The 24,359-nt window shown below is 42.5% G+C and overlaps 1 protein-coding gene across 1 annotated transcript in view; it reads right to left on the reverse strand.

The window, feature by feature from the left end:
* Nucleotides 1-24,359, reverse strand: part of DOK6 (docking protein 6) — a 1,072,962-nt gene that overhangs the window by 359,770 nt on the left and 688,833 nt on the right. Inside the window, exon 5 of the mRNA XM_029590909.1 lies at nt 18,471-18,660. Coding sequence (XP_029446769.1) covers nt 18,471-18,660 — 190 coding nt within the window. The remainder of the gene's footprint in view (nt 1-18,470; nt 18,661-24,359) is intronic.

Genomic DNA, 24,359 nt, shown 5'->3' on the forward strand with positions numbered 1-24,359 from the left:
AATGAGCTAATTATGGGGTGAACTGTAATTTAGTGAGTGAACTGATAGGAGCTTCACACTTATAAATAATACACACTTAATCCTAAGGCAGATGACAGTAGCTATAATGGATTAATGAATTTACTTACAGTTGTGGCAGTGAAGCATTTCATTTATTTATACAGCTTCTCATTAATAGTTTAGCTTAATGTTCATTCCACACAGCAATGGTGGAAAAGGATTCACTAGTTACAATGGATCAATGACAGTGTGTTAACAATGAAGACCTTTAGTGCTGTGGTGTGGTTGGCACCTAGACTGCAAACCCTCTAGGCCCACACCAGCAGCTGGCAAAGGTACCTTGGGTCGGGATTGGTCAGGAGCTTCACCTTTACCAATCCATTTCCCCACAGGTTTAGCCCTTTGGTTTCGGGGGCCAGCAGGACTTAGGCGATGGTCCCACAGGGTAAGGAGAAATAGAGAGTCCTGGGTCAGGCAGGGTCGGGACAAGCAGCAAGCATGAAGTGGTCAAGTTCCAGGTGAGGCCAGTGGTAAGCGGCAAGTAAAAAGTAGTCAAGGCCCAGACAAGGATCAGTTCCAGACGTCAGTCAGATGTGAAGGCAGGAACAAGGGAAAGCAGACTGAACAAAGCAGGTCTGGCTGGACAAGATGAGGTAGGGCAGGGCTGGAGAGGCAAGGCAAGGCTAGCTGAATGAGATGAGGCAAGGCAGGGCTGGATGCGATGAAACAAGGCAAGGAGGAATGAAAGCAACATGCACCACACAAGGCAGGGAGACCTGTTTCTGAGGCGCTGGCTAGGAGTGCAGCTAGGGTTTAAATCCCCAACCGGCTCTGACCTCATCTCCCAATGCCTCCAGAAATTTCCCGCCATGATGCCCTTAAGTTCTGACGTGTGCCGTAAGGGACCAGCAGGGAAGATATAACGGCGGCATCCCTACTGCAATGACAACATCTTCAGTGCTGGCGGCTCCTGGGGCTGAATGAGGCCAGCCAAACATAACAGTATCCACTCTTCTAAGCCCCATCCCCAGGCTTCTTGGATTGGGCTTCAGGGAAAACTGCTGATGGAAATCTTTCACCATCTGAGGAGCCTGGATCTTGGATGTGGGCTCCCAGGAGTTCTCTTCTGGTCCAAAGATTTTCCAGGCGATTAAGTATTTGACTTTGTTCCGCCATCTCCTGGAGTCTAATAACTCTTGGACTTCTAATTCTGTGTCCACCTCAGATATGGTTTATGTGTGTTTGGGAGGCTGCCTTGACAGCCAGGACATAACTAAATGTTTCAGCAACGATGCATGAAATACATTATACATTTTTTGTGTGGACAGTAACTTCAGCTGATATGTGACATTTCCAGTTTTTCCTAGAATGGGAAATGGCCCAGATGAAAATCGGGTTGAGGGCATTTTAAGTCATAGGTATTACATACTTAACCATACTAGATCCCCCTGGTTTAAAGTGAGGACCTGTCCTTCATTTTTTATCTGCTTGTTTTTTTAAGCAGCTGGCTGCCTTAATGAGTATTTGGTTGGTCCTTTGCCAGAGGTTTTTGACATCCTGACATGTAATATTTGCCACCAGGCAGAATACAGAGAATGAGATGGGGAGTGGTACTTAGGGTTCCTTGCCAAAGACAATTTGGAATGGTGATGAGCCTGCAGAGCTGATTATATGGTTATTATGGTAGAACTCTACCCATGGGAGAAGGGTAGGCCAGTTGTCCTGCTGCTTATTGACATACATTCCCAGAAAGTTCTTGAGGGCTTGATTGATTTTTTCCATCTGTCCATTTCCTTGCTGGTGGTAAGCTGATGGGAAGTCCAGAGTGATTCTGAATATTTTGAAGACAGCCCTCCAATACAGGATTATGAATTGAATGCCACAGTCCAAAAGGGTGTGAGAGGGAAGTCCATGAAGGTGAAAAACATGTTGCACAATGAGATGGACCAGTTGTAGAGCAGATGGCAAGCCAGGGAGTAGCATTAAGTAGACCATCTTTGAAAATTGATTCACCAAAACTCATATCATGGTATGGCCAATAGTCAGAGGAAGGTCCTTGATGAAGTCAGTGGACACGTGTGTCCAGGGTTACTCGAGTGCTGGCAATGGCTGTAACAGCTCCCAAGCTGGGCACATGAACTCTTATACTTGGCACAGGTAGGACATGATTCTATGTAACTGTTTCATCCATCTTTACCTGAGGTCATCAGAAGTGGTGAAGGAGAAGTTTAAGAGTTTGGACGACCCCAGATGACCTGCCATACGAGAGTCATGAGCCAATTGAGTACCTTTTCAAGGAGCTGTTTGGGAATTACCAGTTTTCTGGCAGGACCAGAATTGTGGTTGTGGTGATTATCCTTGCCGGATCTATAATAGGGCGAAGAGGCTATGGGCATCCTCAGTCAGAGAACAGTGACCATCTGGCTTGCTAGGGGTTGAGGTGTTGCACCTGTGGTAAATATTCCAGATTTTTGTGATTGCTGTAAATAGTGATCAGATGCTTGGCTCCCACTAGGAGATAGTGCCATTCCTATAGTATGAGCTTTATAGCGAGGAGCTCCTGATTCCCCATAGTATAGTTTTTCTCCACTGGTGTGAACCTTTTGGAGAAGAAAGAGCATGGAATTAGAGGTGGGTGAGGACAGAAGAATTTACCTACACAATGAAGGGTCTAGATGACTCAGACAAGGGCTTTGTGAGAATGCTCACTTGAGGGATTGGAAGGCTCAGTTGACCTCTTCTGGCTAGTGTCAAGTATCCATACCCTTCTTGGTCAGGGCGGTAAGAGATGTTGTAAGACAGGAATATCCTGGGTATGAATTGTCTATAATAGTTCGCAAACCCTAGGAGATTCTACAGCGCCCTGAGTCCCATGGGCTGGGTCCAGTCCAGAATGGCTTTTACTTTAGCAGGATCCATGTGAAATCCATGATGGGAGGTGATATATCCCAAGAATGGAAACTCTTTCTACTTTAACATGCATTTCTCCAATTTCATGTATAAATGATGCTTCTGCAGTCTCTGTAATAATTGTTTGACATGCTCCCAATAATAACTAAGTGAGCGGGAGAATATGAGAATATTGTCAAGGTAGACTACCTTGTGAGAGTACAAAAGATCTCATTAACCATGTGCTGGCATACTGTAGGGGCATTATATAGTTGGAATGGCATGACTAAGAATTTATGGTGGCATCTCTTGAATTAAACACCGTCTTCCAGTCATCTCCCTCACATATGTGTATGAGATTATACGCTCTTCATTGGTCCAATTTGGTGAAAATCCTTCCTCCTTGCATACAATTGAATAACTTTGAGATAAGGGGCAATGGATAGTGATTCTTCTTAGTGATAGCATTGAGGGCCATGCAGTTTTTACAGGGCTTGAGAGACCCATCTTTTTAGTTCAAATATGTTTATTAATATTGTTATTATAATCAACAATTAACAGAAAACTGGCATTATTAACACCAACAAAAAAGAAACCCGCTCCAGCCAGGGAGGAGAAAGACTGGATGATACCTCTTTCCAGGTTTTCCTTTATATATTGTGACATGGCAGTGGTCTCTGAAACAGATAGGGGGTACACCCTACCTCAAAGAGGCATCTTTCCTGGCAGGAGACCTATAAAGCAATCACATGATCTATTCAGGGGCAAGGTCTCTGCCTGCTGCTTATTGAATACATCCGCATAAGCAGTGTACTGGGGTGGTAGGCCCAGCAAGGTCATAGCACAGTTAAGGCAAGTGGGGGCTCAACTGTAGAGAGACATGTGTTGGCACATGTAGGAACCCAGTGTGCAGCTGCAGTGTGTTCCAGATGATGACATGTTGGTGCTGTTGGAGCCACAGTAGTACCAAGATGATGAGGTTGATTGCCCTTGGTATTACATGGAATGAGAGGGTCTCCTTATGGAGATCGGTCTGGAACATGAGTGGCAAGGTCACCTCAGTGAGATGGTCCAGGAGAGGATCCCCATAGACAGAGGAGATGGTAATGGCATTCACCAGGGAGGTTGTGGGTCTGCCATACTGGCAGACCAGTGAGTCCTCTATAAAGTTCCCACCTGCCCCGGAGTTGAGGAAAGCTTCAGTATAGATTGGGGAAGTCTCTGTGAAAAGGCAGATACCAGTAGTTGTGGAGAGGAGGATATCCAACTTAGGGTTGCCTTTCCAACCAATCCTAGGTGGAATTTCCCATCTTCAAGGGGCAATGAGAGGTGAAATCCCCCGAAAGGCACGGTACAGAAACAGTCCAAGCTGTTGTCACTTTTGTTTCTCTTCATGAGAGAGAAACAAAGGTGACAACCCAATTGTATGGGTTCCTCAGAAGACTTTGGTTCCTGATGGGCAGGGCAACAGGAAAGTGCTGAAATCAAGGGGCTAGCTGGATCAGCTGCTAAGAGACCATACATAATCATTCATTGTAATTTTCCTTTCTCAGTTACCTGTAAACCGACATGATGTGTCCTACGAATGCCGGTATATAAAAAGCTTTAAATAAATAAATAAATACATTTTCTTGAGCCCTCTCTTGAAATCTCTGGTCTATCCAGGTGGCTAGAGCAAGCAAAGCATCCAATGTGGATGGGACATCACGGCTGGCCAGTTTATCTTTAATCCAGCCTGACAGAACCTGCCAGAAGATGGCTATCACGATAACCTCTCCCATATATAACTCTGAAACAAAGTATGAAACTGGATTGCATACTCTACTATGGTGCAAGTGTCCTGCCTGCTGCCATGGAGGAGGTATGGCCTGGTTCATTTAAGATGAGACAGAACTGGTGGAGGAACTCCTGTAAATCTTGGAGTATGGGGTCCTTGTGCTTCCGTGACAGGGGACCCAGGTAAGTGTTGTACCTCCTAGAAGTGAAAGGATAGAAACATAGAAACATAGAAACATAGAAATGACAGCAGAAGAAGACCAAATGGCCCATCCAGTCTGCCCAGCAAGCTTCACACACTTTTTTTCTCTCATACTTATCTGTTTCTCTTAGCTCTTGGTTCTATTTCCCTTCCTCCCCCACCATTAATGTAGAGAGCAGTGATGGAGCTGCATCCAAGTGAAATATCTAGCTTGATTAGTTAGGGGTAGTAGGGGTAGTAACCGCCGCAATAAGCAAGCTACACCCATGCTCCTTTGTTTTTTCCCAGACTATGTTATACAGCTCTTATTGGTTGTTTTTCTTCTCCCCTGCCGTTGAAGCAGAGAGCTATGCTGGATATGCATCGAAAGTGAAGTATCAGGCACATTTGGTTTGGGGTAGTAACTGCCGTAACAAGCCAGCTACTCCCCGCTTTGTGAGTGCGAACCCTTTTTTTTCTTCTCCCCTGCCGTTGAAGCAGAGAGCTATGCTGGATGTGTGAAGTATCAGTTTTTCTTCTCCCCTGCCATTGAAGCAGAGAACTATGCTGGATATGCATTGAAAGTGAAGTATCAGGCTTATTTGGTTTGGGGTAGTAACCGCCGTAACAAGCCAGCTACTCCCGTCTTTGTGAGTGCAAATCCTTTTTTCCACATTTCCTCTTGCTGTTGAAGCTTAGAGCGATGTTGGAGTCACAGTAACCATGTGTATGTTTATTGAATAAAGGTATTGTCTCCAGGCAGTAGCCATCATTCTGGCGAGTCACCCACACTTCATTGGCGGCCTCTTGACTTTATGGATCCACAGTGTTTATCCCACGCCCCTTTGAAGTCCTTCACAGTTCTGGTCTTCACCACGTCCTCCGGAAGGGCATTCCAGACATCCACCACCCTCTCCGTGAAGAAATACTTCCTGACATTGGTTCTGAACCTTCCTCCCTGGAGCTTCAAATCGTGACCCCTGGTTCTGCTGATTTTTTTCTTATGGTAAAGGTTTGTCGTTGCCTTTGGATCATTAAAACCTTTCAAGTATCTGAAAGTCTGTATCATATCACCTCTGCTCCTCCTTTCCTCCAGGGTGTACATATTTAGATTCTTCAATCTCTCCTCGTACGTCATCCGATGAAGATCCTCCACCTTTCTGGTCGCCCTTCTCTGTACCGCTTCCATCTTGTCTTTGTCTTTTTGTAGATACGGTCTCCAGAACTGAACACATTACTCCAGGTGAGGCCTCACCAAGGACCTGTACAAGGGAATAATCACTCCCTTTTCTTACTCGATATTCCTCTCTCTATGCAGCCCAGCATTCTTCTGGCTTTTGCTATCGCCTTGTCGCATTGTTTCGCAGACTTCATATCATTAGACACTATCACCCCAAGGTCCCTCTCCTGCTCCGTGCACATCAGCCTTTCCCCCCCCCCATCGAATACAGTTCATTCGGATTTCCACTCCCCATATGCATGACTTTGCACTTCTTGGCATTGAATCTCAGCTGCCATATCTTCGACCACTCTTCCAGTTTCCTTAGATCCCGTCTCATTCTCTCCACTCCTTCCGGCGTGTCCACTCTGTTGCAGATCTTAGTGTCATCCGCAAAAAGACAAACCTTACCTTCTATCCCGTCCGCAATGTCGCTCACAAAGATATTGAACAGGACCGGTCCCAACACCGATCCTTGCGGTACACCACTTAAAACCGCTCTCTCTTCAGAGAAGGTTCCATTTACCATCACACATTGTCTTCTGTCCGTCAACCAATTTGCAATCCAGGTCACCACCTCGGCACTCACTCCTAAGATTCTCGTTTTATTCACCAGTCTCCTGTGCGGAACCGTATCAAAAGCTTTGCTGAAATCCAAGTATATGATATCGAGTGCTCTTCCTTGATCCAATGTTACCTTGGCTCTATCTGTAGGAAATAGGGCTTACTGGAGTTCAAAGTGCATCCTGCATTTCTTGGTATCACCATGATAACAGGAAGGCATTGGCAACTGTGGAGTGGGCCTTGGAGCCATAGGATGTGGAGCCAGTACAGCAGGTGGAGCTAGTAGGAAGTGGCAACTGCATGGTGTCCATTCTCACAGCAATGTTTTCGAGCATGCAAGTTACATGGTCCAAGATGCCTTGCTGCTGTTTGATGCATTGGGTAGGTCCAGAATGGCATGGTCTGCCGGGTTCATGGCCTTATCAATCTGTTAGCGATGTGGATGCTTAGTGATGTGGTGTGGTTGGCACACCCTAGATAGTAAACCCCCTACGCCCTCACCAACAGCTGGCAAATGTACTCTGGTACAGAATTGGTCAGGAGCTTCACCATTACCAACTCCATTCCCTGCAGGTTTATCCCTTGGATTATGGGGGTCTACAGGACTTAGGCAATGGTTCCACAGAGTAAGGATAAATAGAGTGTCTGGGGCTAGGCTGCATCAGGGCAGGCAGCACGCAAGGAGTGGTCAAGGTACAAGTGAGGGTAAGTGGCAGGCAGCAAGCAAAGAATAGTCAAAGTCCAGCCAGTCCAGAAGGCAGTCCAGAAGTCAGTCTGAGGTGAAGGCAGGAATAAAGGAAGGCAGACTGAACAAAGCAAAGTTGGCTGGACAAGATGAGGCACAGCAGGGCTGGAGAGGCAAGGCAAGGCTTGCCTTGCCTCTCTGGTGGAGAGTCAAGGCAAGGCAGGCTGATGGTCGGTCCCTGTGACATAGTGAGGGCAAAGGCTATCGGCGCCATTTTGAATACTGGCATCCGACGGCCCGAGTGCAGGAGGTCATTCCCGGACCCCCGCTGGACTTTTGGTAAGTCTTGTGGGGGTCAGGAGGGTCCCCCAAGACTTTCCAAAAGTCCCTGGTGGTCCAGTGGGGTTTTGGGAGTGATCTCCTACACTCGGGCCTTCGAAAAGAAAGGGGAAGGTAAGAATCTTTCCACCTGAGACCTTACCTTCCACCGGGCAACTTGACATCATCCGCTTTCTGAACCAACTGGAACAAGCAGAGAGTGCCGGTGAACTTGATGTGAGTCCCCGCGGGGGAGAGCGGGGAGCTCCTGCAGACGAGGCTTCTCTCAGCCCCGACACCAGACCACCCCCGGCACAGCACGACCCCGACGGAGAGACTTCCTGGTCGCAGGTTGATGACATGGCCGATGCGACCGGGGAAGTGGAGGCCGATCCAGGAAGTGAGCCGACAGCGAAGAGGGTCTCCCAGCCAGAAACGGAGGTTGCTGCGGGAGCGGGAACCTTGGGGGCCTCGAGCCAAGAGGCAAACCTCGCAGAGGATATCGAGGGAGCTTCGGAGGACCGAGGTCAGTACTCAACATCTATCGGTATGGGAGATGTACCTTCGACTTTTACACCTAAACCTGGGGTTGTGACACTTGAGTCGCTCTGGGATCTGGTAGCTGGTCAAGGCCAGGCTATGAAACGGTTAGAGCAAAAAATGGATTCCCTGAATTATAATGTTCAACAGAAAATAATTGGAATACAAGAGCAGGCAACGGAGACATTAAATAAGATGGCAGAGAATGAAAATAAAATTCAATCTCTGCAAGCTGTTAACGTAGCAGTAATTAAAGAACAAATGGCCTGCTCTAAACGCTTGGAAAACTTGGAAAACAACATCAGACATTTAAATTTGCGTATTATGAATTTTCCAAAAGTTGCGGGGGAAATTCCCTTTATTACCTTGAAGAGACTTTTTAGAGAAGGACTGGAATTTACAGATGAAAATATGCCATCTATAAATTTTTGTAGATTCTTAAATAGTAGTAATAGACCTTCTGCTGCAGGGCCTCCACCAATACCTGTTATTCCCTTAAACTTAACTAGTTTTTTGGAAAATACTGATACGGACGTATTGGAAAGGAAAACATTGCTGGTAGCATTTATTTCTGTTTATGACCTTAATAATGTGATGCATAATTTCTTCAGAAAATTTCCCTTGAATTCTATGGTCAAACAGTAAGAATATATCCAGACCTAGCTCCAATTACCCAAATAAGACATAGAGAATTTCTTTCTTTGAGACAAGAGGTTGTATCTCTTGGTTTCTTATTCACGCTTCGATACCATGTAAATGTATAATTAAGAAAGGGGATGACTGTTTTATTTTTTTTCAATCAGAACAACTTCGCCAATTCATAGATGACAGAAGACCAACCACCTCTTTCCCGGTCAATTAATTGAGGGTTATTATTATGATGTTCCAGTTAGTCTATGTTAAATCCCACTGTTAAGATATGGAATTTCTATAGAATCTCTCAGTTTGATTTCACTTGCCCTCTCTCTATTTCTGTTTATTTTCTAAGGGTTGAATATATATAATTGTGTAAAAGTAAAGCACTTTGATCCTGTTGTTCCTTGAAATTTTCAATTTAAGAGAATATGAGGAAAGTATATAAGTGGTAAATGCTTGATATTATTTTTTAATAAGTAATTGTGAAATACTTTTTCTTTTTCAAGACTTTACTTAGATGTAATCTTTTTTATTTGTATGTTGAAAATCATAAATAAAGAATAAAAAAAAAAAAAAAGAAAATGCTGTGGAGTAGATAGATGGGAGAGGGTGTCAGATGGTGAGTGGAAGTGGGCACTAAATTTTTGGGGCCAACTGTTGGGCCATAATATTATGTGAGAAAATGTGATATTGCATACTCGAGCACAGGAAGAAGGTCTACCAGACTATGGATGAAATCCTGAAAAGGGGGAGGGGACTGCCAGGTCTGGGTCATCTCTCCTCTATTACTGTGTCTGCTGGAGGGGGAGGGGAGCAGATGGTGATTTTAACCCAGAGGGAAGGTGGGTGGGGGGAAGAGGAGGGGATAGAAGTAAGCTTCAAGGAAGATTCAGGGAAGGAGGAGGGTCTCGAAGAGGGGGAAAAGAGAGGGGAGTGGACTGGGGACTGACGTGATGGTAAGGAGAGTGGGGGGGGGGGGGGGGGGAAGGATGGGGGAAAAAGAGGAAAGGGGGACACATGAACCTTTTATTCTCAGGCCATACATTAAGATAATGCCATATAATGTCCGAGCACTAAAAGATATTAAGCGTTTTAATGCTAACATTGTTTATGTCCAGGAGACATATCTGAAGAGGCATAATGAAGGAGTGGTGTGATATAAAAACTACGATACAGTTGTATTTCATATAACTCAGGCAATGGGGTCAGCATTCTCTTCCAGAATGACAATACTGTTCCAATTCTTGAGTAAGAGAGAGACTGAGGTGGTCAATATCTTTTTTAAAATTTGCTTTTTCGAGGGGAAGCATTATGTATAGCAAATATTTACGCTCCAAACTTGAATCAAGAGGAGATTTTTGAGGAGATCACTATACACTTGGCACAGTTTGCAAAGGGCCCTCTAGTAATGGGGAGAGATATCAATTTGTCACTGTGCCTGGATTGGATAATTCTGATGACAGGGAGAAGGGCCCAATGATGGACCATATTATGTTGACGGCATCAGTGAATACACTAGGCCTGATGGATGTTTTGAAGTTGTGGAACCCCGCCATGAAAGACTACATCTGCTTCTCTGCCCAGCATGCTTCTTACTCAGGAATAGACTTGTTCCTGATTGACTTTGCATTGGTGGGGAAGGTGGTTAGAGCTGGATTAACAGCTTGATATTGATATGATCAGATCATGCTCCAATATGGGTTGAGCTTAAGGAACTGCAAGCGCTATTAAACTGGCCAGGAAAAACAAGTGCCAGCCCTATAAAAGTGCCTTTCTACGTCAAGCATTTGGATTGTTCAGACCAGTGGCGTAGCCAGAATTGATTTTTTGGGTGGGCACAAGGTTAACATGGGTGGGCTGTAGGCATGCAGGTCTACTAGTTGTTTTTTTACTGATAAATAATGCCAAATTATGCAGCATAGCATTCACATCTACGCCTAAGTATGAGGTTTACTTAATGATACAAACATAATTCACGGTGATTTGTGGTACTTTAGCCTTCTTATTATTACGATTTTATACACGGCTCCTACCTGTCCATAAATTTTGAGAGAGCGGTTGTGTTGCTTATATTTAAATTGCTAACATCTCAAAATATAGATATATATTTTTACCTTTGTTGTCTGATCTTTGTATTTTTCTAATCAGTTGGTCCTGGTCTTTTTCCCATTTTCCCTTATAGCTCATTTCCTAATTCCTTTTCAGTGTCTTTCTTCTATTACTGTCTTCTTCCCTTACACACACACACACACACACACACACACACACACACGCTTTCTCTCACAGACTCCCTCTCACACACTCAAGCTGTCACTCTCATATGCTCTCCCCCCCCCCCCACAAGCTCACATTCAAGTTCTCACTTTCTCACCCCTCCCCAGGCTTATATTCTTATGCACACACAGACGCACATCCAGGCACCCATTCTCACCCACACACATAAACCCAGACTCCTATTCTCACCCACAAACCCATGCTCCCAGTCTCACTCACACATATTCAAGCTCCCATTCTCATCCATACATATACACATTTAAGGTACTATTCTCACCCACACATACAACCACCCATTCTTATCCACATATTCAAGCTTCCATTCTCACCCACCCACACAAACTCAGGCTCTCATTCTCACCCATATATACACACATTCAAGCTCCCATTCTCACCCACCCACAAACCCAGGCTCCCATTCTCAACCACACATACACACATTTGAGCTCCCATTCACCCACATATTCAAGCTTCCATTCTCACCCACATACACACCCAGGCTCCAATTTTCACCCACACACACTCCCATTCTCATCCATACATACACATTCAAGCACATGCACAGCTTCCGCTTTCTCCCCCAGAGCAGGAAGATCAGCTGCCTCTCCTGCTGCCACCGGCCTCCTGCTATCTTCGGGCGTCGGGCCGTACTGCCCGCCGAACTTCCTGTCGGGGGGGGGGGAGCGGAAGCGCAGCGCACAACGTCCGCTTTCTCCCTCCCCCCCCCAAGCAGGAAGATCGGCGGGCAGTACGGCCCGACGCCCGAAGATAGCAGGAGGCCGGTGGCAGCAGGAGAGGCAGCTGATCTTCCTGTTTGGGGGAGAAAGCGGAAGCTGTGCGCGGCGCTTCCGCTCCCCCAAACAGGAAGTTCGGCAGGCCGTTTGGTCCGAAGATAGCAGGAGAACGGGTGGCAGCAGGAGAGGCAGCTGATCTTCCTGCATTGGGGGGAGGAAGCGGAAGCTGCGCGCGGCGCTTCCGCTCCCCCCCGAACAGGTAGACCTGTTGGCCATACGGCCGCAGCAGCGCTTCCCCATGTGTGCTGTGATGGCGCGCAAGGCGTGGGTTCTCTTGTTCGCTGTCGCGGGGATGGGATCCCGCGACAGCCTTGCAGTTCCGGTGCCAGTTGGGTGGGCCTGGGTCTAAGTTGGGTGGGCACCTGCCCACCCAGGCCCACCCGTGGCTACGCCACTGGTTCAGACTGTATTTTTTAAATAGAGTATAGATTATGGTTTGGTACGGCATAATTTAATTTCTTTCGTGTTTCTGAGAAAGGCGTCCAAAGAAAAAACACAACCCGCCAATTGAAATGAGCAGCAGCTCTGTGACGGTGGCTGCAGCAGCAACAAGGGTGGGAACCAGAGTTACTTTTGTGAAATATATTTTAGCCAGAAGGCTGCAGGAGGTGAATAAAAAGTTACATGGTTAAATCAGTCCTTATGGCTAAGCCCATGGGTAAACCTAAGGATGATGAGGGAATGTCTGTGGTACCCCCTCTCCCCATCATTTGTAGGTTAATTATCTTTTTTTTTTTTTGTAGTTACTATCTGATGACTATTCCATTTGTCACAGATGATATTTAGCTAATTATTGCTATATGTCCTTTAAAGGCCAAAAATAATTTGGTGTGAGCTAGGCCTAATACTGATACAAGCTGATAAGCATATTTTAAATTAACTTAAAAATATAGATTCTTCAAGATTCATGGAGAAAATTCTTCAGTGTAGTGAGGCTGTTCTATAACAATTTATTCTTCATTAATGGCAACTCAAGTCAATTCAGCAATAGAAAAATTAGTTTTAAAAAAAAGCTGGTTCTGCTTTACAAGAGGCCGAGACAAATTTTTCTCTGAAGATAAAAATCGTTTTCTGGCAGGGTTTAAATCAGTGCTGTGAAATGGCTTATGCTTAATAAATGTATATATTTGTTTGTTTGGGTTTCTTTTGTAGCAAAAGATGAAATTTCATTGATCAATACTGAATACTGTTGCTCCAAACATTACCTAAAAGCAAATATGTCACAACACTCTGATTTAGCTCTCTTATTTAAAGGATCATTTCCAGAATCTTAACAAAAACAAATTGCTTTAAAAGGTGGTTTCAAACAGACATGAACAACAGTGTGCAGTCCCACGTCCTTATTTTAAACATTGCATGCAAAATGACACCCATATGCCATTCATATAAGCCAACGGCAAAGACATTTAGTTTTACTAATGCAAGGAGTAATTCAATGTGACATTCCCCTGCAACTTCAAGAAACAGCCTGAAGAAGAATGACAGACAAATTAAAGAGATCTGTCAGATATATCGCCTGTAGCAAAGACAGCACTTTCAGCTTCAAATAACCTTGACATCTGTATATCTTCTATGGAGAACACTAATAGACCTACCTAAGGTCAAGCAAAAGTAGACAAATTTCAAAGGAATGTGACAGAGAGCATACTCCAAAGCCAGCAGTTTTCATGGTTCAGCAACTCCCAAACTTAATGTTTTCCCAGCCAAGGAAATACATTTCAGTTCTGCAAAGAATTTTGCAGAGGTATGTTAAAAATCTACTTTTTTTTCCTTCTCTTCAGAAAGTCTCATGTCTCTGTAGCACGAATATACCTTAATATAGCTTGAATATCCTTCAAAGGCCAACATCTATCAGTTCACAAATGGTGAATGTAAGTCAAAAAGATGTTGACAGAAAATAAAAAGTTGCTGGACTTGCAGTGGAGTGACTGTGTGCCACTGATTAGATATTTGTGGTGCAGAAGCTGAATTTATTTTCTCATCTAATAACGTGATAAGCATCAATGCACAGCCAAGCTGAACAAAAAATAATAATTCTGCTGGGACACTGCATCCTGCATGTCTTTTAGGCATCCAGGGATAATGCTCTGTGCCCAACTGCCATTTTTGTAGAGTCAGAACCATCACATCTCTTCTAGGATTCTGATCAATGGCTAAGGTGTGATACACAGCTCTGAATGTAAATCAAATGTTTCACCATGTTCATTACAGTCAACAGCAAATAAGTGAAACAAAAAAAAGGAAACTTTGAAAGATAAGGGCAACATTTAATATTCATTATTTATAATACTGTAGGAAATATTCCAATTCTTGCTAACAAGGACAAGCAGCCAACATGGACCCTCTGACATCAGTAAAAATGGACATTGGCATATTTGGGCTACGCACACTAAATGCAGAGAAAATAGATAAGGCCTGTTCGTCCATGGGCACTGCAGCCAAATGCAGTACTGTGAATGTGACAAGCCCAAAGGATGTATTAGACTTGCTATCCAAACTGTCACCAAATGGGGCCAAAAGAAACATCAGCACAGATGGTCCAATGTGGGAATTGGACCTGGAATAATATTGTGGCCTCTTTTTATAGTCCTAAATGTCCATCCAGGATCATAGTTTATCAGAGCCTGCAAAATCTGCATAACTGTCATTCATCAGAACTGACCACTTGAACTCCACAGCAAAGAAACTAATAAAAGAGCAGGAAGCTCTGCAAATTAAAAGCCTTAATTATGCCTTCACCTGAGTATGCATGAGCTGCTTAATTAGAAATAGTTGAGCCCTTGAAAAGTGGCCAGCTAACAGCCCTCTGGGCCATCCATCATCTGCCCATCATTACCAAACTGAAGAGAAGGAAGCGGCCCATCTGAGTACTGTGGCTTTCCACCCCTGCTTTGCTCCCTGCGTCCTGGGCCAAGGTGACTTGCAGAGACAAGGTCTAAGAGACTTGAGAATTGAATATTCTGTCACTTTGGTGGCCATGACTGTCCTCTCTGCATCCGTGCTGGAGACTGGTGAAGGGAGGGGCCTACTAACCAGCCTGAGAACGTAAGCTACTACCAACTGCATGTGTATGTATTGCCTGATGAAGTGTTTAGCTCCTATTAATAAAGGAGATTTGTTTTTCTTTAGACAGATGGGTAATTTTTCTAGCTACGAACAAGAGGATCACTGGTAAATAGTAGGTACATACAGAAAGGGAGGTGGTTAGAAATCAGAGCCATTATGCCCTACTATACCATGGGACCTACAAAAATTACACGGGGCTTCTTGCAGTATAATTTTCCATGGAACAATTCCACAAAAAAAAAATATTGTAGTGAAAATGACCTAATACTGTGTGATGGTGGCACACTTTGCCTGAGGCCACATCTTCTTAAAGGACAATGCAGGCCCTAAATAACCCCCCTCCCATTATATCGAAGCACTCCCTTGGTTCTTGGGAGATTCCTGCCCACTGCACATCACCTCTAGAAGTGGTTCACAAGTAAAAACAATTTATTACATTCTTTTTATGATTTAATAACTGAAATATTTTGTGTCATTGTCAAATTTGATCAACTGACTTGTTCCCATTTTCAGGTCATTTATAAATATGTTGAAAAGCAGTGATTCTAGAACAGATTCCTGGGGAACTCCACTTTGCACTTTTCTCCATTGAGAATATTTACCATTTAGACCTACTCTCTGTTTTCTTTTAACCAGTTGGCAATTCACAATAGGATACTGGCCCCTATCCCATGACTTTTAATTTCCTAAGAAGTTTTTCATGAGGGACCTTGTCAAATGTTTTCTTGAAATCCAGATACACTATATCAACTGTCTTACCTTTATCCACATGTTTATTTACACCCTCAAAAAATTGTAGCAGATTAGTGAGGGAACACTTTCCTTGGCTAAATCCATGTCAGCATTCTCACATTAAACTATGCCTATCTATATGTTCAACAATTTTGTTCTTTATGATAGTTTTTACCATTTTGCCTGGCACAGATACAAGACTTACTGGTGTCCTTGATCCTTTTAAAAAAATTGGCATTACAGGTATCATAGTCAATGTTATTGATAGCTTACAAATTTCCACTAGCCGGTCTGCAATTTCATTGCTCAGTTCTTTCAGCACTCTGGAATGTATGCCATCTGGTCCAGGTGATTTGTTCCCCTTTAGTTTGTCAGTTTGCCCTAGTACATCTTCCATGTTTACTGAGATTTGTTTCAGTTCCTATGAATTATCACCTTGAATATCATTTCTGGCATGGATATATCTCTAGAAAATTCAAAGTAAGGCTAAAAGTCCCAACAGTGTGCTATGAATTAAATACAACGTGTATTATGGATTTTTTGTTTCATTTACTGGCCTTATATGTTGGCATAAATGTCAATGCATATTAGCAGAGATTGTGAATGCCGGTAATATAATCATAGGACCAAAAATGATTTTTTTTGCTTGTGAATTCACCATTAATTTGTGACATGCCATTTGTCAAATTCTTCCATTTTAAGATAATATTGGTAACATATTGTAATAAATGTTACTTAGCTTCTTAGCTGTATTGTAGGATAGAAAGGCTTTTAATTCCAGAGTCAAGAGGCAATAGATGTCAAGCCTGACACGAACCGTGTTTTGGCGGCTGCCTTCTTCAAGGGACTGAATTCCTGTGTCAAGATGTCAGCGGCATTTCTTCCAGCTTATAATGCTAAAATGCATTCACATTTATGCCAACATATGAGGCCAGTAAATGAAACAAAAAATCCATAATACACGGAGTATTTAATTCATAGCACACTGTTGGGACGTTTAGCCTTACTTTGAATTTTCTATGTACTTACGGCTACCATCCCCCTTTTTTGAAAAAATCCTTAGAGAGATTTATTGATTTCTGTATATGGATATATCTCTTACATCTTCCTCAGTGAATATCAAAGTAAAGAATTAATTTAGTCTCTCTGCTATGGCTTTGTCATCCTTGAGTGCCCCCTTTACCCCTTGATCATCTAATGGTAGAACTGAGTCACTTAAAGGCTTTTTACTTCAAATCTACCTGATAAAAGTTTAACTTTGTTGGCTAGCTAATGGCTGAAAATTGATCCCATAAAGTTAAACATATCTATCTTATCATTTAAGATATTCCTCTTCTGATTAATATCACAGGATATAAACACAACTGTTAGGTTGACAATTTGCCATCACTCTATAACTTACAATTTTTATTTGTTGAGTTTATTGGTTGAATTCCCTTTTCTCAGCATAAACAGTGGTGTCCTGACTAATGTGCATAAAGACATAATATGGTATGGTAATGATGATTATTTTTGATTATTACATTTACAGTTATATAAATACAGTTATAAATACTCCCAGAGTCTGACTGAGTCATTGTAGCAGGTTATTGGTGTTAGGTTACCATCTGGAAAAAGCATAGGGTTAGGGTTTCCAACTGGCTCCAGATTTTCAGAACAGGTTGATCCAGTTCTGGTTTTGCCCCATTGCATGCTGTGACTTATTCTGATTTCCCTATTGTATTCCCAAAGAAAAGCAAGACTATAAGTACCTGCAGGCAGGGGAGTAAAACCAGGGCTGGATCAACCTGTCCTGAAAACCTGGAGCCAGTTGGCAACCCTACATAGGGTCCTGGGTGTTGGATAATTGGGCAACAATCGCAATTAGATGATTACAAAACTTTTTGGTTAGACATGGAAATGGAGGGGGTGTTGAATGTGAACTAAATAGGGGATCTCTTATGCTCATCTCCCTAAGCGGGAGATGACTAAATCTCTCTTGAAAGTAAACAGAACCTGAATGTAATTCGCTTTGAATTGCCAAAAAGCGAAATATAAAAAATAAAATAAAGAAAGAGCTATATCTTACATGTAATCATGCTCTTTGGCTGACAGCTGGAATATGTCCTATAGACAAGAACAACTCGGCAGTCTAGATGGATGGGTTACTCTTTTTTTCTGTTTTCATCTACTCTGTTACATAAGCAGTTCCTGCACAAGTGACAATACAACAACAGACTCAGGATGTGCTATTTTATACTTTTATAGTCTTGGTTTGTAGTAATTTTCTTATTGCTGCATGTTCTACAGTCAAAGAGTCATTGACATAAAGAACTGAATAACTTTAGTACAGCAATGTTTTACCAAATGTCAGCAGTAAACATTCTTCGCTGCTGTATTGGAATGATTTATTTTTCTCAAAAGTAGTTGATTTGAGACTAAAATAGCAGTTCACTCTCAAATGAAATTTTGTAATAGACAAAGAAGAAAAAAAATGTCCTAGTTGTTAGATTTTTGTGGTACATAATCCATAATACTGATTGCGAGTGACTAGCCCCAGTAGTGTTTCCTGCCTTTTCTTCCTACATTCTAAAACAATTCTGGATTCATGTGAAATGATTTTGGTAGTCTTAGCTTGCATTGTTCCCTAATGCATGCTTTCCTCTACAAAACAACTATTTGAAAGAAGTATATTATAAAAGTTGTACACGATTAGACTTGAGCAGGGCAGTTTGTATGGCACCTGTTCATCTCTTAGGTTCTTGCAGATACAAAAAGAGTTTCCACATTTGCCTATAAATGGAATACAGATCTTACCTTCCAGACTCAAATGTGAACCATGTTGAATCACGGCCGTATCGCCTCAAGGAACTCAGTGGCCACATAACCAGCTTAACCTTGGCATTGTGGATATCCCATAGATAAATGTTTTCATGTGTAATCTGCATTGTACATTCCCCATAGATATCTAAATTTGGTGTAGGCATCAGATAAACATTGAATCGTTCTGTAAGGCAAGAAAGGAAAGAGGAAACACGATCAGGATAAAACTGGGAGTTTACTATGATTCTTTTCTCTGTGCTACATTGGTTGTTAAGCTAGTTTTCAAATTATGTGTAACTGAGTAGGAAAAGTAAAAAAAAACATATCAAATATCAATAAGGACTAGATATATTGATAAGGAATATCAGATACTAGAATTCTGTCAGGAATGTATAATCTTTTTGTTCACATTTTATCCTATCCAAATCACTGTTCATACTATCTATAACATTTTTCTTCATCTCTTGTACCTTTTTATACAACACATTTTTTTCAGCATAAGAGTGAAAGCAAGTTAAGAATGTATTAGCTTGTGAAACATGATGCTTGCAATTGTTTCTATGTTCTGGGGTAGAACAAGGAGTCAGTGGATGACCTATAGGAAACTAAAAGATCTGGGTTCAAATCCTGCTTCTGCCATTTATTGTAATCTTGTTCAAGTGAATTTATCATATATTACCTCAGATATCCACTTCGGGCCACATCTACAAAGTATTTTTCCCATAGATATAAAATGGGAAAAATTCTTTAGCAGATCAGACCATGAATTTTTAAGGTCTCTGGGCAAGGTACTCATTGTACCTGTATATAAATTGTTGGTTTAAGATGCTATATAAAGACTAAAATAGAGAAAGAGAGTGAGGGAGCGAGAAGAACATGAAATTAGAAAATATAAATAAAAGGAGCAATTGTGAGGGTTAAAAGTTTGCATGAGATATGGAGATTGTTTAAAAACACCATCTTAGAAGTTCAGATAAAATATATTCCATGCATTAAAAGAGATGGAAGACCAAAAAGACTGCTACAATGGTTAAATGGTGCAGTGAAAAAAGGCTATTAAAGAGAAAAAGAGTCTTTAAAAAAAAAAAAAGGAAGACAGATCCAAATGAGAAGACTAGAAACCACTAGATGACCAGAGGCAAAAGGGGGTGGCCAGGGAGTACAGGGTTAAAGCAAAATACTTAAATGAGTTTTTAGCTTGGACTTTCAGAAGAAGGTGTTGGGGAGATACCCACACTAGTAACCATATTTGAAGGTATAATTTGGAGGAACTGAAGCAAATAAAAATTGGAAGATGTGATAGAGCAACTTGACAAACTAAAGATTAACAAATCACCAGGCCCAAATATTTACCCCAAAATAGTGAAAGAATACAAATATGTAATTGTAGAATGTTAGCAATCTGTAACCTATCATTAAAATCAATCACTGTGCCTGAAAACTGGAGGTTGCCAATGTAACGGCAATTTGAAAAAATGGCTCCAAGGCTGATCTGAGTAACTAGAGACCGTGAGCCTGACAATGATTTTAGGATAAATAATAGAAACTTGTTTAGAACAGAATTGCTGGTCATATAGATAGACATGATTTAACGAGGATGAGTCAACATGAATTCAGCAAAGGGAATTCTTTCTTTATCAATGAGAATTTTTTGAAGATGTAAATGAACATGTAGATAAGGGTGAGCCATTCTATGTAATGTATCTGGGTTTTTGAAAGCATTTGACAAACTCTTCATGAGATACTCCTTAGGAAATTAAAAAGCCATAGGATAGGAGGTGATGTCGACTCTGGGTTAGTAGTTGGTTAAAAGATAGGAAACAGAGAGTTGGACTAAGAGGTTAGTTAGTTTTCCTAGTGGAAAAGGGTGAATACTGGAGTGATTCAGGGTTCTGTACTAGGACTAGATCTGTTTAACATAAATGATCTAGAAAGGGATCTATGAGTGGGATTGTTAAGTTTTTCAGATGATAAAAATGTTTTCAAAGTTGTTAAAACATGAGCAGACTGTGAGCAACTGCAGAAGGACTTTGACAGTCTTGGGAACTAGACATCTATTGCAGAGGAATTTTAATGTAGACCAGTGGAAAGTGATGTACATAGGTAAATAGAATCCTAACTATAGTCACACAATGCTGGGTTTTGTGTTAGGAGTCACTAGATAGGAAAAGAATCTTGAAGCCTTTGTGGATAATACATTGACATTCTAGGATCAGTGTGTGGCAGTGATCAAAAGAAGAAATAGAATATTTGGAATTATTTGGAAGGGAATGGGGAATCAAACTAAGAATATCAAATTGCTTTTGTATCGATCCATGAGGCAAATGCACCTTGAATACTGTTTGGAATTCTGGTCGCCCATTCTCAAAAAAGGTATAATAGAATTGGAAAAGGTACAGAGAAAGGAAACAAAAATGATAAAGGGGATGGAATGGTTCTCTTAAGATGAAAGACTAAAAAGCTTAGGGCCCTTCAGGTTAGAAAAGGGATGACAGAAACAGATATGATAGAAGTTTTCTAAAATCATGAATAGATGGAACATGTGAATAGGGAATGGCTATTTACCTTTTACAATTAATACTAAGACTAGGGAACACTCCTTGAAAATAACAAGTGGCAGATTTATAACAAACTGGAGAGAGAGTAATTTTTCATTCAATGCACAATCAAGCTGTAGAATTTGTTGCTAGAGAATGTGGTCAAGGTTTAACTTTGAGAGTAGGATCAGCTGGGTACTTCCTAATGACCCAAACTGGCCACTACTGGAGACAGGATGCTGGGTTCAATGGATCTTTGCTCTGACTCAATATGGCACATCTTATGTTCTTACTAGTTAATACCTGGCCAAATTTCCTGGAAGCTCTTATTCCACCCTCCATGTCCCCAGCCCGACTCCAGCATACTTTGAAACCTCCACCTGCACACAACCCAAGAACACTCTTGCCTCCCTCCTGAGTCCAACTTCAGCACACCATGAACTGCCTCATGAGCCCAACCACAGAATTCTCTACCCCCCCTCTCACTCCAAGCCTGAGCAGGATGCCACTGGCTTTCATCATGGCTGTCCCTGGATGTATGTGCACCTGATGTGCATCAATTTAAAGGGCCCTTGCCTTGAAATCCACCACAGCACCCTCAGATAACATTACAAGCCCTGTCCTTTAAAAGGCCCATTCTCCCTGCAGTCCTCACGTCAGCAACAGGTCTCCTACAGCCTTGTAGTGTGAGTTGCCTCAGCATTCCCTGCCTGCATTCCCAAGTTCCTGCCTTCAGTTCCTGGTCCTCATCCTGTGTTCAGTTTCTGGTCATCGCTGAATTCAGTTCCAGTGGTCTTTGTCTTCAGGTCCTCTTCAGTTCTGTGTCCCTCATCTCCTTGTCGGCCTGCCTGTGTTGCTCTATACATCCCTGCCCTGCCTATCTGTCCTGCCTTCCCTTGGATGGATACTAGATACTGACCTTGGCTTTCCTACTTGACTTTCTTGATTGCCACCTGCCACTGACCCCTGCCTGCCTACTGGAAACCTTTAATTGCCACCTGCCGCTGACCACTGCTTGCCTACTCGACACCCTTGATTTCCACCTGCCATTGACCATTGCCTGTCATTGGACATCCTTGAATGCCACCTGCCCTGACTTCTCCCACATGCCTCAACTTCATCTACACATCTCCTGTTCATTGGCAGAGGCCTCCACCTAAGACTTGCCAATCCTGGCACCCCAGGGCTCAACCTAATAGGAATGTAGGCTGGTATAGGTGAAGCTCCAATTGGGCATCCGCCTCATCTGACTCTGCCAGCTGACGGTGGGGACCTGCAGGGCTCTATTCTGAAGGTTGCACCAACTCCCTCTTGGTCCAAGGGTCCATGCCCACAACAATCAGGATTTTGTGCATTGAGGTGAAGTTGATGTTGCCCAAAAAGTAAGTTGTAGGTTGTATTACAATAGTGGTGCTTGTTTTCAAGGCTGTAAAATAGTTCCCCAATCTAGCTATCCAGTAGCTACCTATCCAGAAGTAAATACTGAAGAAAAGCAATGGTCAGAAGGAAATTCAGATACTCAGGTGTACTGCAAATGCTTACCTATATTAGTTAGACCAAATGAAAAAGAAGGCATCACCCTCTGCATCCTATTTATACAAGCTGTTATTAATTTGTAACAAATGAGAATTATTTATTTTATTTATTTAGCACTTTTATATACCGATATTCCGGTAACAGAGTTACCAATCAAGTCGGTTTACATTACAACAATAACCATGACATGAGCATGTCTTACAATAAACAGGATGAACGAACTTGGATACAACGAAATGGGTTTAACAGCGTAAATAAGATAGGAAATCAGAAATAAATAGTAGGACAAAGGAATCAAGATTTCACTACATCGGGCAAAAAAATAGAATTAAAGAATAAGATATATTTAGTTAAGCCATGTGACCAGTCCTTTCTTCCTGTTGGTTCTCCAGTGTCTCTTTAAAAGCAGTGAGAAATGACTCCAAATAGGATTTGTTTTGGCAATTATTTCCTGAGACTGTTTTCCAATTCCATTCCAATGGGGAAAAAAAATGAGTAAAGGTAAAGGAAGTGGCACACAGTGCCAGCTCTAGGCTAACCGGTCCCCTGTACAAAAATCCAAATCGGCTCCCCCATCATGTCAACAGCTGTGGCACAGCACTCCCTCCTTCGATGACGGTGGTGGTGACTCCTGCACAGCATTACCCATTTCTCCCCCTCCGCCCTAAACTCTCTAGCCCCTTGCCCTCTGTGCCCAGCATTGCCAGGCTGATCCTTCGCCTACTACCAGAGCGAACCCTCCCTTCTCCAGCACAGCATTCCCAAGTCTCCTGCCTTCAAGACATAAGGGAAGGGTGCAGGAGGGAGGGGCAGTGGTGCCGTCCCCCCCTTGAGCCCGGTACCCTGTGGAGATGTACACCACAAAAGCTGGCCCAAGTGGCACATGAAGCTCTCGTGAGGTTTTCATGGAAGGGAAAAAAATATGTTTTTGCCTTTCATAAGAAAGAATAAGATCTTCATGGGTGAAAAGGAGGTTGGCCGGGCTTACTGTTGCCCTAGGCAGGAAAAAAATTATATTTAGGGTAGAGGCCTTATGCACGCAGATAAAAGCTGCATTTCTACAGGGGGGGGGGGGGTCGCCCTTTGGGTGCATTTAATCCTGTAATTTTGAAATACAACACTGCAACCCTTATCTGCTGGGTTTGTAATGATAGTTTGACCATTACTTAAGAAACCAGTTTTTCTTTTTTCTTTGTTTCCATATAGATTGAGAAGTCCAATTCTTTTTTTAATATCCTGCCTGGCCCTTCTAATAAACATCTGCTGGATAGATTAGATGTTGCAGCAGTAAAAGCGTTTCTCAATTTTGATATGTTTCTGCTGTCACTATTATTGTTCACGTCTATGTTACCATCAAAAACTCTTTTAAGTTTAAGTTGTTTTTCACATTGAAATAAATATATTATCCATCAGAAATAATCAAAATGACCATCAGATCATTAGTTCCTTTTGCGGCTTCCACCAGCCATCTTTATTGAATATGCTTCTTTTCCCCCTATTTTTACTATTTTTGGCTGGAATAGTGGTGATCCTGGCAGGGAATAAGGATGGCATAACTTTGGTGGGGGAGGAGTGAGAGGATTGTGAAGGGGCTGGATGGCCAGTCTTGAGTCAATGCAAAGTAGTTTGACATTGCTGGGTTTGTCAGAGGTGGTGGACTGCCAAAACTTGCATGTTTTGCTGCTTCACCCTTATTTCACTATTGGTCTTTGGGGCAATTACACTGTTACTAGATGGGGCTAACTTCGTGAACGGTTTTGGGTTTGTTGCTAAGGCATGGTTTAACCATTTTAGCCCTCCTCCCAAATAT

This window comes from Rhinatrema bivittatum, chromosome 2, assembly GCF_901001135.1.
Source record: "Rhinatrema bivittatum chromosome 2, aRhiBiv1.1, whole genome shotgun sequence".
In the NCBI taxonomy this organism is placed as follows: domain Eukaryota; kingdom Metazoa; phylum Chordata; class Amphibia; order Gymnophiona; family Rhinatrematidae; genus Rhinatrema; species Rhinatrema bivittatum.